This window comes from Nycticebus coucang, chromosome 24 (genome assembly GCF_027406575.1).
Source record: "Nycticebus coucang isolate mNycCou1 chromosome 24, mNycCou1.pri, whole genome shotgun sequence".
NCBI classification, from domain to species: Eukaryota; Metazoa; Chordata; class Mammalia; order Primates; family Lorisidae; genus Nycticebus; species Nycticebus coucang.
Window position 1 is genome coordinate 4,777,273 of NC_069803.1, and position 26,114 is coordinate 4,803,386.

A 26,114-nucleotide genomic window follows, 5' to 3' on the forward strand; every position below is an offset into this window, starting at 1 on the left:
CCCTCAGTGAGAAACCTGTAAACCTGTGAGTAGGCTGAAAGCAGCCCGCCAGTCTGGGTCTCAGTCCAGGACTCGGAATGGAATGAAGGAGAAAGGGTTTCTTTGTGGTCTTGAGTCACACTGGGCTAGTCAACAGCTTGTGACTCTAATAAACATACCCTACCTCTTGTATATCAAACTTTTAGAAAGTATCACATTTTAGAGTTTTGGGCATCAAAATACACGCAGAGGATGGCTTGAGCACCTTGTTCTGAAATAAACTTGAGTCTCAATATCCTAGCTGTTTTTGGAAACTCCAGGCTCCCTAAACGTTTGGCGTGCACCAGGCTTCATTGTACACGTAAATGTCATTGTAATGTATTACTCATTTTTTCCCCTAAATCTATTGAATATTTTAAATTTTCTACCTTTTGTCTTATCTAAATTAGACTTTGCTGCACTAGAAATGAGAATTGCTATTTCTGTATACTACCTACAGGAAAAGCAAAAAGTTTGTTTTTATAATAAAAGATGGGATGAATTCAATTCAAACTGTTCTAGAAATTTTACCATACATTTTCTCTACTGCTGAATTTTCTCTACAGACTCAATCTTACACAGCCCGGATTTCTATAGGGACTTCTTTACCAGTTTTCCTGCCTGGATTTTCTTTACATCTGCAGTCCGTTGTTTGTGATGCTTCCCAAGTGATTCCTCAGAAACACACATGTGTACCTCCTCGGCCCTTCTGTGTCCTTCCATAAACCCAGCCGCAGACTCCTCACGGGCCTTCAAAACCTTCATGATCTGTCCAGTCTTCCTTCCTAGGCTCATCTCCTGTTCCCACCCCTACCTAAGACTATGCAGTTGCTCGAGTCTCCTATTTCTCCTTCATGCCTTTGCCTGTGACCCCCTGGTTCATCTCCCATCAGGTAGACCCTTTCCTGGGCCTGTTCATCAGAATGAAGTTTTCCTTTCTCTGTGATCTCATGGCTACTGGCTTTTATTCTTCTGTACTTTATAGTCAGTGGTGTGTATGAAACACACCTGAGTTTGTATCTTGGACTGTCACATTTTAGTGGAGTTACTGTGGGCAATATATGTATTTATTATTTTTAGCAATAGTTTTATAATCTTTAACATTGATATAATAATACCCAGCTTCTAGCATTATTTGCAGAAGTGATGAGATAGCCTGCATTTTTACTAATTTTTTTTTTTTTTAACATGAGTTCTGATGTGTTAGAATCATCTGGAGTGATATGAAGAAGTTTAGGTTTCTGGGATCTCAGATCTCCTGAATCAGAATTTATAGGCAGTAATGGGAATTAGAATTTAAAGAGCAACCCAGTTGGTTCTGACACTGGTGATACTTAGGACTGAGCAATACCTGTTTAAAATGCTCTGCTCCCGCAGAAGGTAGACTTTGTCTACCTAACATTCATGTCCTCAGAAGTGCAGGTATCCGGAAGTTCTGAGAATACTAACTATAACAGAGAGCTGGTGTTTAACAAATAAACAAATATTGCTAGTAAAACATGGCAGTGACTAGGACAAGTTGACCTAAGGAAAAAATATAACCTCTATTGATTAAGAGAAAATAAAAATATCAGTATTTTTCAGCTTAAACGACAACCTTGCCCCAGTCTCCAGTCTAAGTCCCCAGTGTGACAGCTCCCACTATGGTTCATCTTTGCTGTATTCCACCAGCACCCAGAGGGTGTTTATGGGATCAGGCCCCTGACATCCAGGAGAGAGTGGAGGATATAAATCCAAGTCGAGCCACAATCTATTTAAGAACAGGTGGCCGCAGTGTAGCGTGAGCAAACATAATACTATTAGAGTAATGCTCCACTGAGTAAAGAAAAGGTGTAAATTCCAGGATTATCCTGGCGTTGGTACCTCTTTGCATATTTAACTGAGAGAGGCTTAGCTTTTGAACATAGCATTTCTTCAGATTTGACATCAAAAGGACTGCAATTCTATATCGAGGAACAGAAGGATTTGTGTGTCAGCTGTACTCTGTGAACTCACGTCCTCTCCTTGGGATTTGCATTCTCTGGTACCGACCTTTCTCAGCCTCTTACTTTCTTTCCTTTTTCTTTTCCTTTCCTCTCCTTGATTTCCTTTCCTTCCTTTCTCTCTCTCTGTCTCTCCTTCCTTCATATTTTTTTTTTATTTTTCTCTTGCTCAAGAAAATCGGCAAGTTGGAATGTGCTTGAAATATTTTCAGACCTCTACTCTTGGACGGTGTTTCTACTCTCTGAACACATGGTGTCCGAAAGCCCCATGCACAGGAAACACTGCAGGGCAACAGATGTCCTGGGTCGTGTTCACCATGAGTGGGAGACAAAACTGTGTGTGTGTGTGTGTGTGTGTGTTCAGAAAGAGGCGGCCTGTGCGCAGATGTTTTGTAAATATTTTGTAAAATTTTGTAATGACTATTTTGTAAATAACGATACATTTAGCTATAATTTCCTGTTTTCTCTATGTATGGTGACTTTTAGGACACCCTGCATTTATTAGAACTTGGATAGTCAATGTTAGAGAAAGTTGCAGCCCAGTGAGTTCTATTTTTTAGCTACATTGAATCTTGAGGTGTTGCCCAGAACCAGCCTAGAATATTACCTAGTAGTATAGATTTTAGCTTCTTGCTGCTTTTTCTTCTGAGAATCCAAAAAGGCCCTAAGATCAAATGTTGTCTGGGAATACTCCTAATTCAGAGTCAGGCTACATGGCAGGACAAGTGCGGGTAACAAGCTGAATGATCTTGAGAATGTCATGTCACCTCTGAGAGCCTCAATTTCCTTGCAAGTAAAGGGAAATGCTCCCCAAGTTCATGGTTAGCTCTGAAAGTCTTTCTTGTACATTCATACAAGAGCCGTGCATATGGGCCTGGCTGCTTCAACATATTTTAATCTTTATAGCTGTGGAACTGACAGCAGATAAAACGTGAACCTGAATTACACCTCCCAGGGATATATTTTCAGCTGGAGCAGGCGTCTATGGCAGTATACCGCGGGTACTAGAAGCTGTTCTAATGCCAACTGCGTCAAGAGATTTGGAGAGAAACTCGTTATTTTACGTGGAGAAAAAATATAGAACTATCAAGGAATAGGATTGCATGAAAATTTAAAACAAAACGCCAGTGTTTCTTAGTAGTGACAAGTTCACAGCACGTTGTGGCTTTGTTGCCACCCGGGGGGACTTCGTGCTCCTCAGTGTTCAGTAGGAGTGATGGGGAAGGAAACGGGGGTGGAGGGGCTTTCTGTTTAGCTTTCCGAGTAAACGTGGAAAGGAGGAGGCCCTTAATATCAGGTGGGAGATGCAGCTTGCAGGGACTAGAGTCACGCCTGTGCTCTCACGTATATCGACACTGTGGAAGTGGCAGCCTCCTTTTTCCCCGAGGAAGTCTGTTCTGAGTGCACCTGTTTGTGGTCTTGCCCTTCTGTACAGCATGGGCATCAGGGAAAGAAGCATTCTGAGTCTAACCATAACCCGGGAGAAGCAACGGGACACATATGTGTTAGTGTGGGACGCTCGGCTGCAGGTCTGAGGAGCCAAACTGGAAGGTGGTTTGGGAGGGAAATTAGCAAGCTGCCTCAGAGCAGAGGAGCTGGGATTCTGTCCATGTTATATGTCTCTGTTGGTCACATAGACCCACCTCAAAAGGGTGATTTAAAAATCTTTTTCTTTTTGTCTCCATTTTGGAGACAGAGTCTCACTCTGTTGTCCTGGGGTAGAGTGCCATGGTGTCATAGCTCACAGCAACCCTAAACTCCTGGGTTTGAGCGATCCTTTTGCCTCAGCCTCCTGAGTAGCTGGGACTACAGGTGCCCACTACAACACCTGGCTGGTTTTTCTGTTTTTGTAGAAGAAGGGTCTCACTCTTGTTCAGGTTCATCTTGAGCTCCTGAGCTCCAGCAAACCACCCGCCCAGAGTGTTGGGATTACGGGCATGAGCCACCACTCCTGGCACTTTCAAAATGTTTTTAACAATCAATCGTTGTGTGGGCACCTCCAGTATGGTGTGGATACTCTGATGGAGGGGAAAAGGATGGGAGGCCAAGATAGGCTGGGCACTTGCATGTAGCTGCCCTCCTCTACCTGTGCCCAGCAGCCCCTGGGCGCTCTCAGTGATGGGTTCCTCTAAGCCAAACTTGAAAATCATTGTACAAGAAAGACACTGATAATCACAGATATCGATTTCTGGGAGGACTGTTGATTGTGGTAGTGAGGTCTGACTTGGGAAGCACATCAGTTTAGCTCTGAAAAACAACTTTATTTTCAAGCAATGGGACCTTAGTGGATTATTTATCCTGCTAAGCCTCAGTGTTTGACAGGAGAATCAAACAAGGTAATGAAGGTGATGCACTTCGTTGGCACAAGGCAAGTGCTTGAGAGATGTTGTTACTCTTCCTATGACAGATATTGCTATTATTATTGATATTATCTCAACAAAGCTTATCAAAATAAATTCCTAGAAGTCTGTGCTGGTTTGACCTGGGGGAAGAGAACTGTGGTGATCAGTGATGTCTGTCATGAGGGCTTCTTGGAGAATGAAGGCTGAAGGGCCCCCCACTGCCACCCTATCCTGTGGGGAGCTCAGAGGCTTTGCCTTCCTGCCAACCCTCATCGAGGAGATGTGTGGAGGATGAAATGGGGCATGTGACCAGTCACTAGGGGCTGCCCTAGTGACTCCCCATGTTTTTAGTGCTAGATGATAAATGTTTTCTTCCTCAAGGAAGCAATTTCTGTGTGACCAGGTGGCAAGTTCAGAAGTCCAGGCAAGATTCAAGGGCACTTAGAAGGTGAGGCCGGAGGAGGTGGAGGCTCGGGCTGGGCCTGTGTTCTTTCTTTCTGAATGGATGGTGTGATTGGAAGTCACAGCTGCCCTTAGAAGGGCAGGTAGAATCAGTAGCAGCAGCCCCAGGGGGACGGGACAAGAATGGGAAGCATTTAGTTCTAAGCATTCACTTTGCTGTGTCACACACCATTAAAGACTCGAGAGCAGGGCAAAGGCTGCTGGGTAAGATCTGGAGGTGCGAACCCACTCCCTTAACATGAAGGGCTCTTTCCAGCCAGATGCTCTGTTGCCGTTCGCTCTCCTTATTCAGGTGACCAAGTGCCAGTCCTTAGTGAAGCACTTTCCAGGAGCTCCTAAGGACAAGCCAATGCCCCAATGTGGGTTGCAACCTCATGTGACTGACCGCTGTGTCAGGCCACAGTGTGGCTTTTCCTCTCTCCCACGAACTTGACCATGGGGATTCAGAAAAGACTCCTGAGATTTTTTTTTTTTGAGACAGAGTCTCACTTTGTCACTCTTGGTAGAGTGCTGTGGTGTCTTAGCTCACAGCAACCTCAAACTTTTGGGCTCAAGCCATCCTTTTGTCTTTGTCTCCCTAGTAGCTGGGACGGCAGGTACCTGCCACAACAACTGGCTATTTTTAGAGACAGGGTCTGGGTCTTGCTTAGGGTGGTCTCAAACTCCTGAGCTCAAGCAATCCACCCGCCTCAGTCTCCCAGAGGGCTGGGATTATAGGAGTGAGCCACCCGGCCCAGCTCAGACTCCTGAGGTTTCATGTAGCTCATTTTCCAGCACTAGATCACCCTGTGCTGCTTAGGCCTGCCCACTGCCATGCCATCTGAAGGGAGTCTGGGAGGGAAGGCTACTGCTCAGACTGCCCGAGGCCAGTGCCACACTCACCTGGTGCAGAATGATGGTGCCATTGCTGGGCCAAGGTGCCCAGGACTCTTCCTCCCCAGCGAACCTGTGTTCCCTGTCCGGTTGTGTGCTGTGTTCATTTGTTTTTCTTTTCACTCTTCCAGCCCTTCTCTGTCCATCCTGCACTTTCTGCCACCTATTAATAAAATCTGTGGCTTTGTTCCTGCCTGTGTGGGCCAGCAGAGTTTAATTAAATCTCCAGTTTAATTTAAGGCATGAAGCTTCCTTCCATCTAGGAATCTCTGAAGAGAACTGGGGCCGTAAACCCATCTAACACGTGCTCTTCAGACAGGTCAGGCTCATCAGATATCACCTTCGGCCTGACACTCCAGTCATTAATTCCAGGCAAGTTAATTGACACGCTGGTGACACAGTGATAGAACACTTTCTCTGATGGAGCCACCTTCGCAGAAAAGTGAGCTGCCTTGACTTCTTCTAATGTGTCCCTGTCTGGCTCAGTCAAGGTTGGACACTGCTGCTTAACCTTGTAGGAACCTTGTCATCTACCAACCTGTTGAATGTTAAACTGTCACTGAAGTATTGTTATCTCTCGGAGACCTCCCTGGGCTTTATGAGATCCCTGCTGTGGCTTAGTGAGGCAGGATCCAGGACAACACAATCTGTTCAGCACCAAACCGTGTCAGTGTCATCAGGGAGGTACATGTGCCAGCCACACGCCCATAAATGTGCAAGCCCTGCCTTGGAGGCACCCTGCAAATCAGGAAAGCTGCTTTTCTACATAGGACAGCAAGGTCGTTCAGCTGTGCAAAGAGACAGCCCTGCACACCAACATTCAGCTGCTTTGCAACACTTCCCTTGAAAAACCCGGGTGGGAAGGGTCTGTGAGGTAACGGGTTACATGTGGCCTTTGAAGGGGTTCTTACAGTCATTCGCAAATGGCGACACACAGATTCAGCAGGTCTTAGTCAATTCCCTGAGCATTGCTGGGGTGCCTCACTGTCTCTGCCTGAAGCGTTTCTCCCTCAAAGCTCTGACAAAGCCTGTAGGGCCTTCCTCTCTTTCAGAGTGGGGCTCACTGGCGGCTTCTCAGGGCTGTCTTCCCTGGCCACCTAGGCATGTTGTTGCAGCCCACAGCCACTTCCCCAAACCCTGCACTTCCTACCTCACATGTCCCGGCCACCTGGCCATGCTGTTGCAGCCCACAGCCACTTCCCCAAACCTTGCACTTCCTACCTCACATGTCCCGGCCACCTGGCCATGCTGTTGCAGCCTGCAGCCACTTCCCCAAACCCTGCAGTTCGTATCTCATGCGTCCTCAGCCCTTGTAACTGGCACCCTGACCTACTTATCTAATGCAAGCTCCTAGCGGGTGCAAACTTCTGTCTGTCTCAGAACAGCACTGACATTTGTATGATTAATTAATTCTGCTTATAGGAATCCTGTAGCAGACGCAAGAGATCTGCTTAGTGGCTAAAGAGGTGCTGAGAACTGAAGAACAACTGTGTGGACAAAAGTGCCCTCTGAGAGGAGCAATGTGGAGGGAGATTCAGCTCAGATCTAAACAAAGCTCACACATCAGAGGCCAGGAGTTTGTTCCCTGAAATCCCTAGGCCCTTTTATGGCCAGTTTCCACATGAGCTGTTGGGGAAAGTTTGGAGAAGAGAGAAAGCAGTGTCTCTTGTCTGCCAAGTGCCACACCAAGGGCCTGTTCTGCTGAGACGCACTTGAAGCCGAGAGGCTTATGCTCTGCCTCCAAGGGCCTTAAGCTTTTAATCTTGAAAATGTGAAAACTTTGCTTTCCTCCCCAGGTAGTTGTGAGGAAAGATGAGAAAATGTATGTGAATGAGCTTTTTGGAAAATAAAGGAGAACTTACAGCTATGAGGTGTTATCATCTATGCAGCCCTAACCTGCCCATTCACCCCTCTGCAAGGGCTTTGGTTTGGGGAGAGCCTTGGTTTCACTGGCCTTACCGTGGCCAGGAGGGAATCCAAGAAGCTGTCAGAAAAGACAGTTCCTGTAGCAAAGGACGTGCTGAGGTGCAGGTCTGTCCCTGGCATGGCCTCTTCCAGTCCACCAAGCTGCTCGATGAAGTGGATGTTGTAGGGGTTTTCTGCAAGGCAAAAGAGGCAGAAGAAAAGGCAAGTGGACGGGATTAAGAATATAGACACCGCCAACCAAGGTAGGCCAATGGGTGAGCACTTGACCAAAGTCTCTGACACCTACTCTGGGGCCTCCGTGGCATCTACTCTGACCTCAGGACGTGTTTTTCCTTTCCAAATGTCTTCCTCCCCTAAAGACATGTATCTCCTTGGGTGCTTTCACCATCAAGAGGACATTCCTATACCATAGTTCAGTTTCTCCAGAACTGTCTTGATTGTCACACTTAGGTACAGTAGAACTTCCAAATTTGACCATCTCCCCACAATGACCGCCTCCTTAAGTTGACTTAATTTTCACAGACTGGACATGCACCACATGTACGTGTCAGTAAGTAGGCCTCGTTCCTTACGTTGACCACTTCCTTGGTCAACTTATAGAAGTTCTACTGCAATTTATCTTTCAAACTAGGACATTTGGGACAGGAAAAGGGGGCACTTAATAATTGTACTGAAACCCCAGTTACTTGGGAAGCTGAGGCAAGAGAATCACTTAAGCCCAAGAGTTTGAGGTTGCTGTGACCTGCAACGCCACTGGCACTCTGCCGAAGGCCACAAAGTAAAACTGTCTCAAAAAAAAAAAGAGAAATTGCACTGAAAGAGGCATAAGTAGGGACACATGGTCACACCAGTTAGTCTTTCCTCATAATACTATGCTTCAGATGATTTGGCATTTAATTCCTAGAGTTACTGGAGCCCAGAGTGAGTAAAAACAGTGCCTTTCAAAATTAATGTGCATACGACTCAACTTGGGATCTTTCTACATTGCAGATTCTGATTCACTGGGTCCAGGGTTTGAATTAAGGGTCATGCTCCCAGAAGATGGTGAGGTGATGATGATGATTCATGGGCCACACTTTGTGTAGGAAGAGCCTAGAGAATGGTTCTAATTGAGACCACTGCACCAGTAGCCAAATTATCCATTTGTGTGTCTACACTGGCCCAGGCTGCAACACAGACCCTGGTAGGTAGCCTCCAGAAGCAAAGGGATCTGATCTTTGTTGGGCTTTGTCTCTAGACCCATGCCTCAAAATATTGGTTTAAGAACAGCATTGGAAAAGAGAGATAATATCTCCCACTAGAGCAAAGGGAAGGCATGCTACTGCCTATTATAAAAGATCCTTGTTTCCTAAGTGCAGATTCCTATCCTATAAGCAATTCACTGTGGATACAGGCGTCACTTGGCTCTTTTCATGTCACCCAGTGGGAAGCAGGGCTTAGGCAAGCAGCAGAAAAATGATGATGCTCTAGCCACTGTTACTGCTTTGAGTAAGAAACTATTTGTTCTTTGCCTGATCAAGGGATTTTGTGTCTTCTGCCAGTATCCATGAAATGGTGGCAGGTTAACTTGTCGGTCTGCCAGTAGGATGATGTCCTGAAGCCTTCATTGTTCTTAACATTACAGTTCTTGATATTGCTGATCAAAACAAACACCTGGACATACGACTCAGAATACATCCCTTACCAAGATTGGTTATTCTGTGATCCCTTCAATGTTTCTTAGTAAGTTTTGGAGCAGTGACATAGTGGTGATATTAATGAATCATTTTCTTCTGAGAGCACCATTATTTTTATAAAAAAGAAATGAGCAAAGTATGACTAACATAGACCCATATGTTCTGTGTACATCTGTTTTTTTCTCCTTGCATTGCCAGCCATACATACACACACATTCCAAATGTGTACAAATCTTGCTGTTTCACCCTAAACCAGCAGTCTCAGCTTTTCTGGTCATTCTCCTGCAGGCTCTGCAAAGTGCTGGCATGAAGCCTGACAGCTTCTATGTCACTGTGACCCTTTCCTGCCAGCCAAAGAGCAAGAAACTGAGAGAGCTGGTGGCTGACTTGTTGGGTTAGTTTGACATCGGCTGCCTAGTGCCTGAAAGTCTGCAGTTGGACAAAGCCTGTAAGTCCTTGGAGAGTGACTAGGTGCTCCTCTGGGCCAGTGAGAAGTGGGATGATTCCCTCCCAACCACCCTAATTTAGAGTCTTCTTCAAATGAACATATTTAGTGCATTCAGTCAGCACTCCCGATTCACAGGTTTTGCATCCAAGGATTCAGCAAACTGTGGGTAGAAACCCCTAGATTAGGAGGGTCAACTTTACTGCGCTATTTCATATTAGAGACTCAAGTGTCAGAGAATGCTGGTACTTGCAGGCCTGGAACCAATCCCCTAGGGATGCGAAGGGCCAACTACGCACACCTTGGGAGTTAGAGATAGTTCAAAGGAGGAGAAAATGGCAAAATATTAATAAAAACCGTGATGGCTTCAAGGTGGTTACAAATATACTGGTAGGTACCAGACAGGATCCAGGGATCTGAGACGGCTCCAGGATGCAGGGTGACCAGATGGCTTCCCACCTGCTATCTGGTCCTCTCAGCTCACAAGGTGGTGACATCTACAGATTCCTCTCAAATTTCCCCTGCTTCCTTTCCAGTTTGAGATAAGTCCCGCTAGCTTGGATACTGTAAATCATAAAATGCTTGTTAAGCATTTTTGTTTTATGGAATCAGGTCAAACACACCTAGGACAGGCTCTAGAGACCATCTCTGAATTGGTTCAATCTGCATTAAAGGCACTACTCTCCTCTTCTTTAGTACTTTCTCCTTTTCTTCTCAAAAATTCTTGGTAGTAAATCCAAGTATGTACCCAAACACCCCTTCAAATGTCCCCTTTCCCTCCCTCTGCTTCCATAGCTCCTCATGTTGACAGAAGTTTCAGAAATGCTCATTTTCCATACGGTGTTGGTGAGACAGAATAGCATATTATTTTTTCAAAGGGTTTTTCCATTTTAGAAAAGCACAACTCAGGTCTGGGATTAAGAGGATGCAGGAAAGATACCTGGGACACAAAAGTTACGGATTCCAAGAGTGAGCACCTCCTCAAAGTCTGCACGCTAACTCCAGCCCTAACCTGCTGTCACTACGAGAAGGCAGGTGTCTGACCCAAAGTAGCATGAAAGGTAAATCAGTGCAGGAAGACCTTGATAGCTGGCTTCTAATCCATGCCCCCTCCACCTGAATCAGACCCAGCCAGGTGCTGTCACGCTCTGTCTCAGGATAATGGAGAGAGTGGAGAAGGCACATGTTATTCCTGTACCCTGACACCCAGACCTAAGGCTCTGCCAGATGATGTCACCAGTTGAGAAAAAGCTGAGGGTAACATCCAGCCAAGCTCTTCAACCTTTCTGGGCCCCATTCTGCTTCCTCAGGCCTTGGATGGTGGATTCTAAAAACAACCTTGGGACATTAGTCATGCATTACAAAAATTTCTCCATTGAATTTTGCCCTCAAAACACAACTTACTCAGTTCAGTGAGGAAGGGGACTCTTCGGTGTTTTGATTTTCCAGAAGGTTCACTTGAGTAACTTGAGATATTCGCTATACACACAGACAAAAATAAAAAAGACAAGAGAAGATAAATGTGTTTTTGTATTTTTTCTTTCTTTCTTTCTTTTTTTTTTTAGAGACAGAGTCTCACTTTATCACCCTCTGTAGAGTGCTGTGGTGTCACACAGCTCACAGCAACCTCCAACTGCTGGGCTTAAGCGATTCTCTTGCCTCAGCCTCCTGAGTAGCTGGGACTATCAGTGGCCACCACAATGCCCAGCTATTTTTTTGTTGCAATTTGGCTGGGACCGGGTTTGAACCCGCCACCCTCAGTATATAGGGCTGGTGCCCTACCCACTGAGCCACAGGTGCCACCCAAGAGAACAAAATGGCATACACAACTTGGTAAGAATGCAGGAGAGCGTTATGTAACTTGGGGCTCAGTCTTAGCAAAGTTACTCTCATGTCCAAATCCCAAATCTGTTTCTGTATTTAGAAAAAAGTATGTATTAATTGTGCATCCTGAACATCTTCTTTTGAACAGTGAGGGGTGTGTGTGCAGACATGCTTTCCAAATCACACTTCACATAAAGCATAAAGCCTGAGAGCTTCCTGGGAAGTCGCTTGTCGTCACCTTAACTGAGACATGATTATTCTCTATGAACTGGTAAGGCTGGATCCTGGCTCAGTCAGGCAGGCCTGAAACCACATCAATCTTCTTGGAGAATGTCTGGGGAACTGTAAATAAATTGCCTGTGCTGTTCCATGGACACTTTTGGAAACACTGCTCTGGCTGCTGGTGCCACTGCCTCTCTGAGATCCTCTCTGGGCTGGAGCACTGATTTCCTCTTCTTTCTTCTCAGCAGAATGGGCTGCTTTCCCTCGGGTTAGCCTGTCTCCACCTGGAACACCTTGGGGTTACTTATGGCGAGGGATGGATGTCACGTGGGGCCCTTGATTTCTGTGCTCTGTTGGTAGACACATTTTCCTCCTGCCTAGGACAGAAGGCACTTTGCTCTTCCCTGTGAGCCTCACCTGTGTGGTGAGAAGTGCTGGCCTGAAACATGGCTTTGCCATGTGGAACTCTGTGAAGAGTTTCAAAAAGAAGCATGATGCTAGAGTTTTAGTTTCTGAATGAAACTAAAAATGTAAAGAAATAAGAAAGAGTTATGCTTTAAAACTGTTGGTTAATTTTCTTGAACTTTTCTGAGGATGTTACATAACAGGGAGAAAAATGTGTATGTTCAGGGTCTACTGTTCTGCTCATAATTAAGATTCTCTGCTGGCTTGGAAGAGAACGAAATCTCTGGGGGGTCCTTGGTTTACTGAGCTAGGTACTTGGTTGGGGAGGGGGTGGGATGTGGGTAATGCCCCCTGAGAAACAGACAAGCCACTGACAGGAAAAGAGAGGAACTCCGGAGAGTTGTTTCTGGAGGGAGTGGAGGATGCCATGCACTCTCATATTTAACACCTAAGAAATATTTAATAAAAGAGCCATGTCTTGATGATGCAGAGGAGAGCTGAATGTTTCTGATATTCAGTACACTTCTGAGTCATGGATTCAGGTTAAAAACTGAAGCTCCAGGTGGCGCCCTTAGCTCAGTGGGTAGGGCGTTGGCCACATACACCAAGGCTGGCAGGTTCAAACTCAGCCTGGGCCAGCTAAAACCACAATGACAACTGCAACTTAAAAGTAGGTGGGCATTGTGGCGGGCTCCTGTAGTCCCAGCTACTTGGGAGGCTGAGGCAAGAGAATCGCTTAAGCCCAAGAGTTGGAGGTTGCTGTGAGCTGTGTGATGCCATGGCACTCAACCCAGGGCAACATGGTGAGACTCTGTCTTAAAACAACAACAACAAAAAAAACCCCTGAAGCTCCATATGTGGAGCCCAACAAACTAGGTTTAGTGTTAGAAATGGTAGTTAAACCTTTCAGTTTTAGGGGAGAAACTGGAAACCCAGAGGGGGAACTGGCTTCACACAGCTATTTAAAAGGAATGTTAACATGAACAGTGTGAGATCAGATATCCTAATTCACTCTTAAGTCTTACTGTCATTGGGCTCTAAATACCTTAATTGATTTTTCTATTTTTTTCTATTTATTTATTTTTATTAAAACATAACTGTGTACATTAGTATGATCGTGGGGCACCATACACTTGGTTCATAGATCGTTTGACACATTTTCATCACATTAGTTAACATAGCTTTTGTAGCATTTTCTTAGATAAACAAACAAACAAAGTCTGAGATTTCCTAATGCAAGAAGACTCAGGGGAACTGAGATTCTACTTTATCTGCAGACTGCACAAAATGCCTCTCTGGCATATGTGCCCTTCCTTCTTCCTCTCTTCCCTCTGTCCTTCTAATAATATTTAAAACATTCTACTCCATGCCAGGAATGCCAACAGTTCAATTACATGCTGAATATTGCAAATACAAAATATTTTCAGACAGTGAAAATATTGACCACAAAGAATAAAAAATTTATCAACTTTAAGGGCTAGTGATCGAGATAGGGAGGGTCGCATTAGATAGGGCTCAACGGGAGGCTCCTCTGACACTTGGGTAGAGTCTTGAGGAAGGAGGAGAAGCCACCCCAGCAGAGGGCATGGAAGAAGGCACCTGTGATGGGAAAGACCCAGTATGAAGAGCAGGAAGTGTGAGAAAATTCAAGTTCCCTATGGGCCTGCAAGATCCTACATGATTGTCCTATAATTGCCGTGAGTTAATATGATTTAACTCATATTAAAGTAGGGAACTGAGATTATCTAATAAATATTTTTAAGATTGCTCTGAGCAATAGACACTGCAGGGAGATAAGAATTATGTAACTTGATAGCAGACCTTTAATGGATATATAGTTTGCAAATATTTTCTTCCCTTCTGTATGTTGTTTATTTACTCTGTTGACATTTTCCTTGCTGTGCATTAACACCTTAATTTAATTAAGCCCTATTTATTTATTTTTGTTGTTGCTGTATTTGTGTTTTGAGTCTTTGCCTAGGCTAATGTCCAGAACCTTTCCTTGTCATTTCTTCGAGAAATTTTATGATTTCAGATATTACATTTAAGTCTTTAATTCATCTTGAATTAATTTTTATATATAGTGAAAGGCAGTGGTCCTGTTTCATTATTTGGCTTGTGGAAGAAAATTGGAATTTTCTAATTTTCCCAGCACCCAATAAAACTTCCTTCCTTTCCTTGGTGTACCTTAGTGTTTACTTTGTCAAAAATCAGGTGGGTGTAGCTCCATGGATTTACTTCTGGGTTCTCTGTTACACTGCTCTATGTTCCACCTTTATACCAGTACAAAGGTGTAATGTCCAGAATCTACAAAGAACTCAAAGAAATCAGTACGATAAAAATCATTCAATCCCGTCAAACAATTGGCAAAAGACATGAACAGAGTTTATAAAAAAATGGCCAATAAACATATGAAAAAATGCTGAACAGCACTAATAATTAGAGAAATGCAAATTAAAACCACAATGATATACTGCCTTACCCCTATCTGAACGGTCATCATTAAAAAAAATAATAAAAACAGAAGTTGGTGTGGATACAGTGAAAAAGGAACCCTTATATGCTATTGATGGGACTTTAAATTGATACAACTTCTATGGAAAACAGTTTGGATATTCCTCAAATAACTAAATGTGGACCTGCTATTAGATTTATCAATCATACTACTGGGTACTCACCCAAAGGAAAAATGTCATTATAGCAAAAAGACATCTGCACCTGAATGTTCATTGCAACACAATTCACAATTGTAAAGGTAGGAAATCAATCCAAGTGCCCATATAAAGAAAATGGGAGGGTGTATATTTCACTGAAGAGTAGTACTCCCATCTATATCATGGAGTGCTACTCCACAGTAAAAAAGAATGAGCTAACCTCGTCTGCAGCAACTTGGATGGAACTGGAGACCATTATCCTAAGTGAAGTACCTCAGGGATGGAAAACACACATGGTCATAAAGTGGTATAAAGATGGTGAAAACTAAGAAGGGGAGAGGCCGGGAGGAGGGTGAAGGATAAATATGTACCTCTCAGGTATACTGTACACTATTCTGATGACAGGAACACTAAAAGTTCTGACTTCAGTATTGTACAGTTCATCCATGTAAAACACTAGCACTCCCTTAATGCAGTAGAACCTCCAAGTTGACTGCCTCCCTGCCCTGACCACCTCCTTAAATTGACCTGATTTCAAAGATGGGACATGCAGTACAGGAGGCCTCATTCCTTATGTTGACCACCTCCATATGTTACACTGTTTGTTATTGTTGCTCAGGTGGTCAAATTAGAGAGGTTCTACTGTATTTTGAAACTAAAAAAAAAAAAAAATTATATAACTGTTGCCCCCACCCTGTGAATAAGTATCACCCGGGAAGATGAGGAAACTGCAGGTGGAGGTTCACATAAGTTTTCAGGGTTTATACCCTGATGGGCACCAAATCCTAAGCCTGCCATCTTTTGGGTGTGGCTACTTTATAGCTCCATTAAAATATACAAGCTTGGACTGGCATTTTCAGTATCCATTATGAGATCAGTATCCATTATGAGAAAATTCTCCATGAATTCCACTTTCTGATTCCAGTTCCCTGCTAATACAGGGTTTGAGATATCTGACTTCGAAAGTCAAATGTTCTTACTGGATACAACAAATACATTCACATCAGCTGAAGTGCCTGCATAAACATCTGCTTCTGACACCCGCTGAAGGATAGCAACTGAATTTCTGCCTTAACTCTGTCTCTTTGCAGAGCAATGGTTAATTTGAATGTGTCAGATCATAGCCTGGGTACATTTTACCAAATGTCAATATTTTTGCTACCTAATAGTACACAGTATTATACCTGAAATTGTACAGGCTGGCAGGGTGCTATTACAAAAGATTGCTTAATTGTAGATTACTACTGTACATTTAAATTTCAGTAGCATATTAAGTTGTCAGGCTTAATTACTGTTATATGTTTAGATTATGCCACAGATAATTTGGTTCAGTACCTAGGTTTGCCAACCTTGTTCTCTGTGTGGCATGACAGGGCAGTAATTAGAGCATTACTGAAAAAAGTCGGAAGTTTTCCATGGCGACGTCCAGGAGGCCTGGCGTTCCTCCTTTGGGTATTTCCCACTCAGCTGTCTCCCCATCACCCTCAGTGTTCCTTGGTGAATATCTGTATGAACAGCCCTGGTGGTCCTAGATTGATTTCATATGAAAGTTATCATAGCTATGACACTGTGGAAAAGCCCCCTGATCCCATAAAGGGCTCGGCAGATACGCTGGGGCCAGGCGTCCCAGTCTGGGCACGGCTGACTGTCTCCATTGTGTGTGGCTCCCCTGTGCTTTGCATCATAAGAGGCTCAGCGGTCTCTCTGACCTCTATCAGCCTGATGCTGACAGCATGTAACAAGCAAAACTGTCTCCAACCATTGCCAGATGACCTCAGTGGGCAAACTTGCCCCTAGTTTAAAATCAATCACCTAGAAAAAGTGGGGGGAAAAGGCTGCCCATTGGCTAGTCTGTTTTGAGAGATCAGTGTGGAAGATCTTTTCTACCTCCAGGTAGTATTTCATAATCCTTTCTGCTTCCAATTATTGGAGGTCAGGATTCCTAGTTCCACCTCGTACGGATGGTGTAAGAGAAGGGTTGAGATGAAATGGGAAGAATGATGAAGAGTGTCAACAGGCTTATCTGAGGATCAGGAATTTTTGTATATAGTTTTCAGATAGATTCCTATGATCCTAAAGTCATTAGTAAAGTTTCTGGGTTAAGTTTGCTATTTATATGTTACCTTGAAATATGCTCAAAATGTGACTTAATTGATGCAATAGCGCCAGATAAGCAGATGTGCTGACTTTTATGAGGTAGGTTGGTAGAGCCTGTCTGGACCTATATTTCCCTGTCACACACGGGAGACGTACACCCCATCCACACAAGAAATAATGCTACATGGCCCACACCACACATTCTTCCTGTAACTTTCCTACTAATTTTTAGAGAAAATTACACACACACACACACACACGTATCTGAAGTCAGACAATTAAGTTCATGAACTCATCTTGGAAAAAGTGGTACATACCTCATTGCTGAATATCACTTTGGTCACCTTCAAAGTACTTCCTTTGGCCATCCGGTGACCTTAGTGATATTCAGCAATGAAATATGTAGCACTTGTACCTCTTTATGATGACAGTTCTGACTGCTATTCCTGAAGAGTTCCCAAAATTGCTCTGAAGGATGGACTAGGCACTGGTGTCACTGCTTAGCTTCCCAAGGGTGGTCCCTTAAAGGTGACCACAATGATATTCAGCATTGAAGTATGAAGCACTTTTTCTAGCATGAGTTTGTGTACTTAATTATTTGATCTCATATAAGTCTTCCCCATTTTGAAGGAGAAAAAAACACTGCAGTTGTGTAGGGGGATTAACCATAGGCATGTTTTGGGCACAGTGAAATGTGTGGAAGCTCTTTGGGAGTCCAGCTCACTCACTCATTGGCTTCAATTCCATAGGTGTCAGTGTTCTCCTAAGTGAGCATAATTATACTAGGTACTTAGAGGAATACAAAACAGAAAGGACATGATCCTCATTCTGAACCAATAGTCACTTATCTCTCACCCTTGTTTTCCAATCTGAGGTTGATGGAAGTTAATTTTTAGTCTCTAGGAGTTGGGAGAGACCTTGGTCTCCTAAAATTCACTTATTGAAAGTATCTTGAAAAGGAAGGGGGGATTATTCCCCCATCTCTCATCTACAAAACTAAGAATTGTAACTTGAACATCTATAAGATTTAGTGAGAATTTAATAATAATATATTTTATTAATTACAATAACATACTAGTTTCTATGTTCACTGACATTTGATTTATAACAAAAAATGAATTATAATTCTGTGATTTTTTTCTCAAAATGGGAAAACAAGGTTATATGTGTTCTACTTAAAAGATGGATATTATTTTTGCTTTGACTTAGAATTTTAGAGGACCACACTGTAGGCTATTCTTATCATCGAATTCTCAGAGATCATGCAGGACACCTGGTCCAATTTGCCTCCTTCCAATAATTAAGCACTTCTGAGAGGAGCTGTGTTTCCTTATTCCATTCTTTCTAGCCTCTTCCTGCCAGGAAGCTGCTCTCACCTGACACTGAGGAGGGCTTGGCAGAGCAGCTGACCCGCACTGATCCGATGTTGAGGGTGGCCATGATGGTCTCTGTGTCTATCAGAGTCTGGCTGCTGGATGGCTTGGATGAGGGGCATAGGACAGCACACATAGAACATTCTTCTATGTTGACTGCATGTAGGTCTCCAGCATAGAGTGCAGATCCCTAAAGAGAGAAAAACAGGGGAAAGACTTGTCAGATGGAGGGATTGGTCATGTCTCATGACCCATGGTAGTGGCCTTTTATGGGTGATGTGATTTAAATCCATTAAATGACTCAAGGGGAAGAAAATTAACAGTGTCTGGATAACAGTAGTGAGGAAAACATTCAAAGGAGAGGAGAAGGATCTAAGGGCAAAATTTGTACCCTCACAGCCTTGTTAGTTAGTAGCTGGCCCTACTTGCACTCTTCAAATCAACTAGCAGAATGGCAGTTGCTTCTCTCTTTGAAGAAATAGAGATGGATCTGGCCCCACCTTTAAACAGCTTAGAGACCACTATCGGTAATTCCTACTATTACCTGGATCTGGAATTCCTGGTCATTTTCTTTTCTTCCTTTTTATAGACTGAAGGAAGAGGGATGGCACAGGGAACTTCATGGTATTCTTTTTAAAAGGATTAAGAATTATTTTTGAAGTTTGAAAAATATTCCTTATATATTGCTAGCATGATTTTATAAAAATTCAAATGAATGGGTGCATTTCACACAGCACATAATAAGAGTTATCATCCAGAGAAATGGCATAGAGTGGAATGAAGACCTATGGAAAGTTCAGGGAAGAAATGATTATGAACTTTTCATAATCATAGTTCTATTATGAATAGTTTCACTTCTCAAAAAGGTAAATCAAATTCTTCTGCTTTGGCTGAAGCCTGTAATTCCAGCACTTTGGAAGGCCAATGCAGGAGTATAGCTTGAGGCTGTGTGTTCAAGACCAGTCCTGTAACATAGCTAGACACCCATCTCTTAAAAAAAAATAGCCATGCATTACGGTGTGTGCCTGTAGTCCCTGCTATTCGGGAGGCTGAGGCAGGAGGATCACTTGAGCCAAGGAGTTTGAGGTAATAGTGAACTGTCATTGTGCCAATGCACCCCTGGGCCAAAGAGTAAGACCTTGTCTCAAAAAAAATAAAAATTCTTCCTCTTCATACATCTGTCAGGGACTATGCAGCATTATGTGATCCATATAAGATGTCTCCAGAAAAATTGAAAAGTTATAGCTCACAGGCTGTAACTCATCATCAGCTTAAGTTTAGCCATGAAACTAGAATCAGACTCAGAAATGTAGAGAAACTCCCATTTGTATAAAGAGCATATTTGAGCATGGTCAAGGCACATGACATTGGGATTTAAATACTGTTTTTTTCACTTACCTGTTGCATAATCTTGGTCAAATTACTTACACTTTTTATGCTTATATTTTAGCATCTTTAATATGTACCACATAAGATTATTTTGAGGATTAAAGATGTTAATACATGTAAAAAATATTTAGAACATCTTATGGTACCCAGTAAGCACTACATAATTGCAAACTATTATTATTCATTCTAGTACTATTAAAATTATTATTATTATAAATATTCACTATCCCCTTATGTGATACTTACAGGCATAATGTATACCTGGGGAAAGTTCCGGAGAAATCGCCACTCTCTCTGCAGGTAATCCATAGAGCCAATGAACACAATGTCCTTCAGCTCCCGCCGGGTATAGTTGCTAGTTCTCAAGGGCATCACAAAGTTACGAAGCCCCAGCAGGGTTGAATGGGAGTCTCCAAACACACATGCCACAATGTGGTTCTGGAACTCCTGTTTTGACTTCTCAGTTCGTTTCTAAAGATAAACACGCCAGAGTCTAGTCATTTTGATAAATAAGATGAGGGGGTCTGTCAGAGTGAGCTCCCTGCCCTCATCCTTAGCCCTACTCTGCTAGTACTCCACAGCAGTACTTTCATAAGGTTAATAGAATTTTTCAAGTTGCTTATTAAAAAATATAAATGATGCATAAGTGGTATAATTTTACCTTTTATGTTTTTGTGGAGTTCCTTCCCATTTCACTTTTTGGGTTTTATTTGGTAGTTTTCTATTAGCCTGGAGGACATCAATTAAAGCCTAGATCACTATCATTCCTTAAGGTGTAAAATTCTTGGAGCAAATGAAGAAACCATATCTTGATTTTTATCATAAGTTGTTAGCCTTGTGTGTTCTATAGTAAAATTTGGTGAAAAATTAAGACATTTCACATTCCACTGCTAAACTCATGCCTTCTAATGACCCCTGAAAATTGTAGCCAGTTGTATGATATGTTTCAGTATTTAGAGATTTTTCATACATTGATTTGAACTATACCAATTTACCTTTCTAATGAGTAAAAATGGTCAAATATTGCTATTTCATAGGGTTTAACCTAATACATTGAGCTGATTCAATGGACTCTTCAGGAAATTCATCACACAAAGTTCACAGAAGAAGTAAGTTTACAAAAATTCCCTGTGCTCTCAAACATTTGAATACATATCATACTTTTTTCAGCAGTCCTCCAAATTAAGTTGAAAACAAAATAATAAAATATGACACGTATTTTAAAGTAGGTTTTCCACACTCTCTTTGAGTCCATAGAAACTCAGAAAACAACAACAACAACAAAAATATAAATGTAATTTGATGGAAACGACACTCCTGTAGGAAACCGATGTGAAACCTATGTCTGTTCTCATTCAGGGAATAGGCTAATGCCTCCTCTTATAGCACTGGGGGCACAATAGAAAAAGTTCTGGAGTTGGAATCAGAAAACATGATTTTGTATTCTGGTTCTGTGGTTAGATATATGACTGAACAAATGGCTCAACCCCTCTGATCCTCAATTTCTCTAAAATGGTAAAAATCAAAAAATTAATTTTGGTTTGAAAATTAAATAATACATTTAAAGTGCATTTTACTTTACTCATTAATAATTGTTCAACACTATTAATGGAATCTGTACCTTACTGAATTCCTAGATTTTCAAAGGAAGACACTTAGAAGCTGGTAGAGCATAAGTTCCTTGTGTTTAAATTTCAAGATGAGCATAATCTACATTTTTCGACACACAGAGATGCAAAATATTTCAAAGTATCTCATTCTTCCTATTCCAGTCCTATTCCAGATCTTTGCTGGGTTAAATGAAATCTTCTATGAAATGGAAATTGAAAATAACCTAGCAGGATAAATAAGTAGCATCTAACATCTTAATAATTAGAGTTTGCCTGATTAGCATATCCTGGGAAATACCGTGCTGTCTTCTCTCTCTAAGGGGGATCTCCCTGCGAAGGGAAATGAAGCTACTTGGCTGCAAAGCCTTCTGAGAGAGTGATAGGAATCTTAACCAAATCCACTAAATAATTATCTCCAGCTAATCTGATTAGTTTTAACTTGAACAATGAAGCCTCTAACGGTATTTAATGTAACAAGCCTGAAGTCCAACAATTGCTCTTCTGAGTAGAACTAAACAATTATAAACAAGATACATGGCAGAGTGCATTAATGGGCACAGCTAGAGAGGCAATTTCTCTAAGAAATGGTACCTTGAAACTGTCTCCCAATTAAGAAAGATGGTGGCTCTTCAGGGAAGGGGAGTATGTGCTATTTGTTCAAAGTAACTTAAATTGACCACTTCCACTTTAACCCTCTCCAAAGGAAACTAAGTCTTCAGATATTCACAAGACCAATTTCCCAACCTGGACATTTCTCTCCTAGGGACACATGTTTCAAAATTCGTAGATTTTTAAAACTAGAAGGCATTCTAAACTTAACAAAGGACTCGGTTTCTGGAACTATATTCCGTATCAAGTATCTTAAGGGAAATATCTATTGTGGTAACTTGTCTGCATACTCAACAAATAGATCCAATAAAATGTCTGCTATTTTCATTCCATGGCCTTGGATGTCTCAATTTGCAACCAACTTCCCAACCTTTCTGAAGATCTGCCTCCCACTGAAAACATGTTTGGCTTTCTGCTCAACGGATGTTTACTTTATATAATTTAGAATCAGACATAATTGCTAAAATGGTGAGTTTCAGCAACCCTTTTAGTCTTCCAGTTGTTATGATGGTTCTGACAGTTTTGTGCTTCTGATCAAATGATTGATCATGTTTTTACAAAACTTGGAACATATTCTGTCAGGACACTGGCATTAAGCCACAAGGATTTTGTGTGTGTGTGTGTGTGTGCGTGCGCCCGCACGTGGGCACAGGCACACACGCATGTCCGCCTAGCAGGAAAAAAATGAACTACTCTCAGAAAATAAGACAGTATATATAAATATCAATTAGTCACAGATGAAAAATTATATAGGACTCATATAGCATGCAAACCATCATTTTTATTAGTTAAATTTATGAGCTACTTCATGTAAGGTAAACCACTGAGATTACACTTGAATTTCCAACTCCTGAAAATAAGAGTAAATGGGGATTCCAGAAAGCAAGTGTCAGACCCTGGATTAGAATACAGGCTTTTTGTATCTTAGTTGCTGGCATTTCGGCGAGCTTAGCCTTTTCGAGATGACAGACCGGGGTGGGATTGTAAAATCAGCAAGGGTTCACCTACCTTGTGTGGGCTGAGGGAAGGAGGATATTTAGAAGGCACATTTGCAGCTAATGTGTTAAAGTGAGTGTAGCTGGCCTTAAGAAAACCACTGTCAAAAATTCAAATTTCAAAATCAATAAATTAGGAAAATGCTTATTTTCTTTGAAACAAAGAGAAAACTGCAGAGTAGTAAACAGTAGGTTTCCCTAGTGCATTCAAATTAATTAGATTTACTAGCAAAACAACAAATCTTCAGGAGAACATTATTCTGAATAACTGAGTCAGCCAAATTGTTTAAGGAGGGAGGGAGTCATTGGAGCCATATAATTTTTTCAGTTCCAGCATGCTGCCCACACACACCTTGGCAGCCACATGTGTCACCTCGCATATCACTCATAGGGCTGGTGAGGTATGTGGGCTTCTTTTCCTTAATTCTAAATTCATGCTTTACAAGAAGAAATGAGAAATGCTTATAACTAACAGACAATATCATTTGCCCTGAAAGAGCTTTATCTTATTTGAGGTTTTGTGGAAGGAAGATTACCTACCAGAACTATCTTGTCCAAAGGGGTCGATTTGCACCAGTGAAACATCCCACTGCTATCCAGCTGGTCAGAATCTTGGTCAAACATAAAAATCCTAAATAGGGCAGGAGGGAGAATTAGTTGTTTGAGGCTCCACTGTAACACAGCCAAGATACAAAACTCATTAGAGCCTTCGGCTTAAAGTGGAGAGTAACATATGGAGAATGATCTCAGGTCTATAAAACTGCAGAATAAGTGTCCAAGTCTGCAGAGTGCCAGGAGCTGAATGACCAAACTTCATCATAGCAGGAGACATACTGAGCACTTTGGGCCCAACCACATTACCTTAGATTGCAGGTACCTTTAAAGTAGTTATTTCTGCTTTTAATTTTACTGTTGTCATGATACCGTTATTGCTTAGCAGAAAACATAAGCAGTGTTCAGGGTACTTAAAAGGCTGTAAGGGACCTACAATGTGTGGGACCTCTCATTTTAGCCTGTTCCCCTCACCCTTTTCTTTTCCATATCTTTTTCCTGATGGGTACTGGTGGAAACAGCTTTATTAATTACATGAGTTAATTAATTATAGTGTTTAATTGCACTCTTTCTAGCTCTCATCACTGACCTCTATTTTCTTAGACTTTGATCTTGGTCTGAGTCTTGGCAAACCTTCCACATGCTCAACCCACACTGAAGCTAAGCATAATGTTGGTTTGTGATCACTGAAAGGGTTAGATGAGCTCTTGGAAAATCCCACTTTTATCCTAAGGAATGCTATTTGCTTGTTAGAGAACAGAGGCAACCATTCTGGAATCCCAGCAAGTTTATGGTTAGAGAGACCTGTGTGAGTGAGGAGAGTGAGGAGACCTGAGTGAGGAGAATCTGGGCTTAGGCTGCAGAAACAACCCCCAAATCCCAGAGGCCCAATACAGCATAGCCTCCATCTCACCCACACTACATATTTCACTCAGGTGAAAAAGTGCCTCAGCTTCTCACAGCCACTCAGGCCTCAGAGTCTCAAAGCCTCTGCCCGTTTATGGCCTCAGCACCTGCTGCCTACATCCTCCTCGGTCATCAGGCAGGTGAAGAGGAAGGGAAGAGAGGACCAAGCCTGGCCTTTCCCAGCTCGGCCACAGTGGCTGGCGTCCTCCCCTGCATAGACCTTTGGCCAGGACTCGTCACCAGTGTCCTGCTTGCTTTAAGGTGGCCGGGGAACGGGATGAAATGGAAATATTTGGTGAGCATTTCTGTCTCTGCCAGAGAGACTTTAAAGACTACCTTCCCTTGTTTTATGGATAAAAGTCGAAGATCTAAGAAACCATAAAGGTGGAACTTGAGGCTGAGGTGACAAGTGCTCACATCATCAGTTTTCCATTCCTTCCTGAGCACAAGAGCCTGGGCACGAGACAACTGAGCAAGATGGCGGCCAAGTAACAGCTTCCTTGCAAATGGGCACCGTGAGTCTGGGGAGACAAGACTCCAGGCATCTCTGGCTGGTGGGATCTGGCTATAATCATTCCTTCGAGGACACAGGGAGTCAACGAGAGACTTCTGGACCCCAAAAGGGCAAAGTGGTTGTGTGTGTTCGATCGGTCTAATCCTGCCGGCAACTTTAAGTACAGCAGCAGTGAGACTACAAACTGGAAAGGCCTTAACCTGTGAGCTGTTTTGATGTTTTTGGACTTGGCACTCAGTTGAACTGCCTTGGGGAGAGCTTGGGCAGGAGTGTGGAGAACTTTGGGCATTGTCTAGGGCCCCAGACTGAGCCACTGAGCCGGAGGGAGCTAATAGTGTTTAGCTATGGGCCGCAGGGAGCCATTGTGAGAGAACTGCCTCGATAAGCTCCGCCCTCAGGGTCGCAGAGCAAGGATCAGGTGGGAGCTAGTAATCTAATGACTGAGCAGCTTAAAGGCAGGAACTAAGCCAAGTTACAGCCTTAACCCTCAGGGGCAGAGTGAGACCAGTTTTGGCACACTGGGTAAGTGGATAGCCACTTCAGCAGTGATCCCAGTGATAAGCACTTTCCTGGGAAAGCTTCTGCTTAGCCAAGTTTAGAAGTTTAAAGTGTCTTTTAAGAGGGCTGAAGAGAGATTTAGGGTATTCACCCTGTGGGGTTTGACAAATTAGCAGAGGCCTCCAGTTGAATCAGTATTGTGATTAACATCTCATACCCCAGAAGATCACCTGTTGCCCAGACAATATTCAACAAGATATATATACTGCTTTGTTTTGGGGGGGGGTTTTTTGTTTGTTTTTGTTTATTTTTATTGTTGTTTTGTTTTTTTTATTTCAACCTTTTCCCTATAGATTTTTCTTTTTTTTCTTTCTTTTCTTTCTCATTTTTCTAGTTTAAATACAATTGTTGCCTTTTTCAATAATTAGAAGCTCATTTTTGCTAGTATTTCTATCTCTCTTATTTGGTTTTTCACCTAAGTTTATCCCATAAAGTTTTCTGTTTGCTTGTTTTGGATTGATTTATAGCAATTTTGTCTTTCCTCTCTACTTGGTGGAGGTGGTGTATTGTATATGATCAGGCTAGCAAAGAGCTTCTGACATCAAGGGAACCACCCAAACTGGCACCCCCAGAGGTTAGGTTTTTTTATGGTTGTGTCAAAGTACCCTACTATATACCTATATTGCTCTGTCTCCCTCTTTCTGTGACTCTCTTTTTTTTTTTTGGCAATATTCCCTTTTAC

At 42.6% G+C, this 26,114-nt stretch overlaps 1 protein-coding gene across 1 annotated transcript in view; it reads right to left on the reverse strand.

Moving 5' to 3' along the window:
• The window catches only part of KCNU1 (potassium calcium-activated channel subfamily U member 1), a 227,634-nt gene that overhangs the window by 32,040 nt on the left and 169,480 nt on the right, over nucleotides 1-26,114 (reverse strand). Inside the window, exons 24-28 of the mRNA XM_053578834.1 lie at nucleotides 23,443-23,513; nucleotides 19,935-20,159; nucleotides 18,303-18,489; nucleotides 11,129-11,203; nucleotides 7,637-7,776 (exon numbers count right to left, since the gene is read on the reverse strand). Of these exons, the coding sequence (XP_053434809.1) occupies nucleotides 7,637-7,776; nucleotides 11,129-11,203; nucleotides 18,303-18,489; nucleotides 19,935-20,159; nucleotides 23,443-23,513 (698 nt within the window). The remainder of the gene's footprint in view (nucleotides 1-7,636; nucleotides 7,777-11,128; nucleotides 11,204-18,302; nucleotides 18,490-19,934; nucleotides 20,160-23,442; nucleotides 23,514-26,114) is intronic.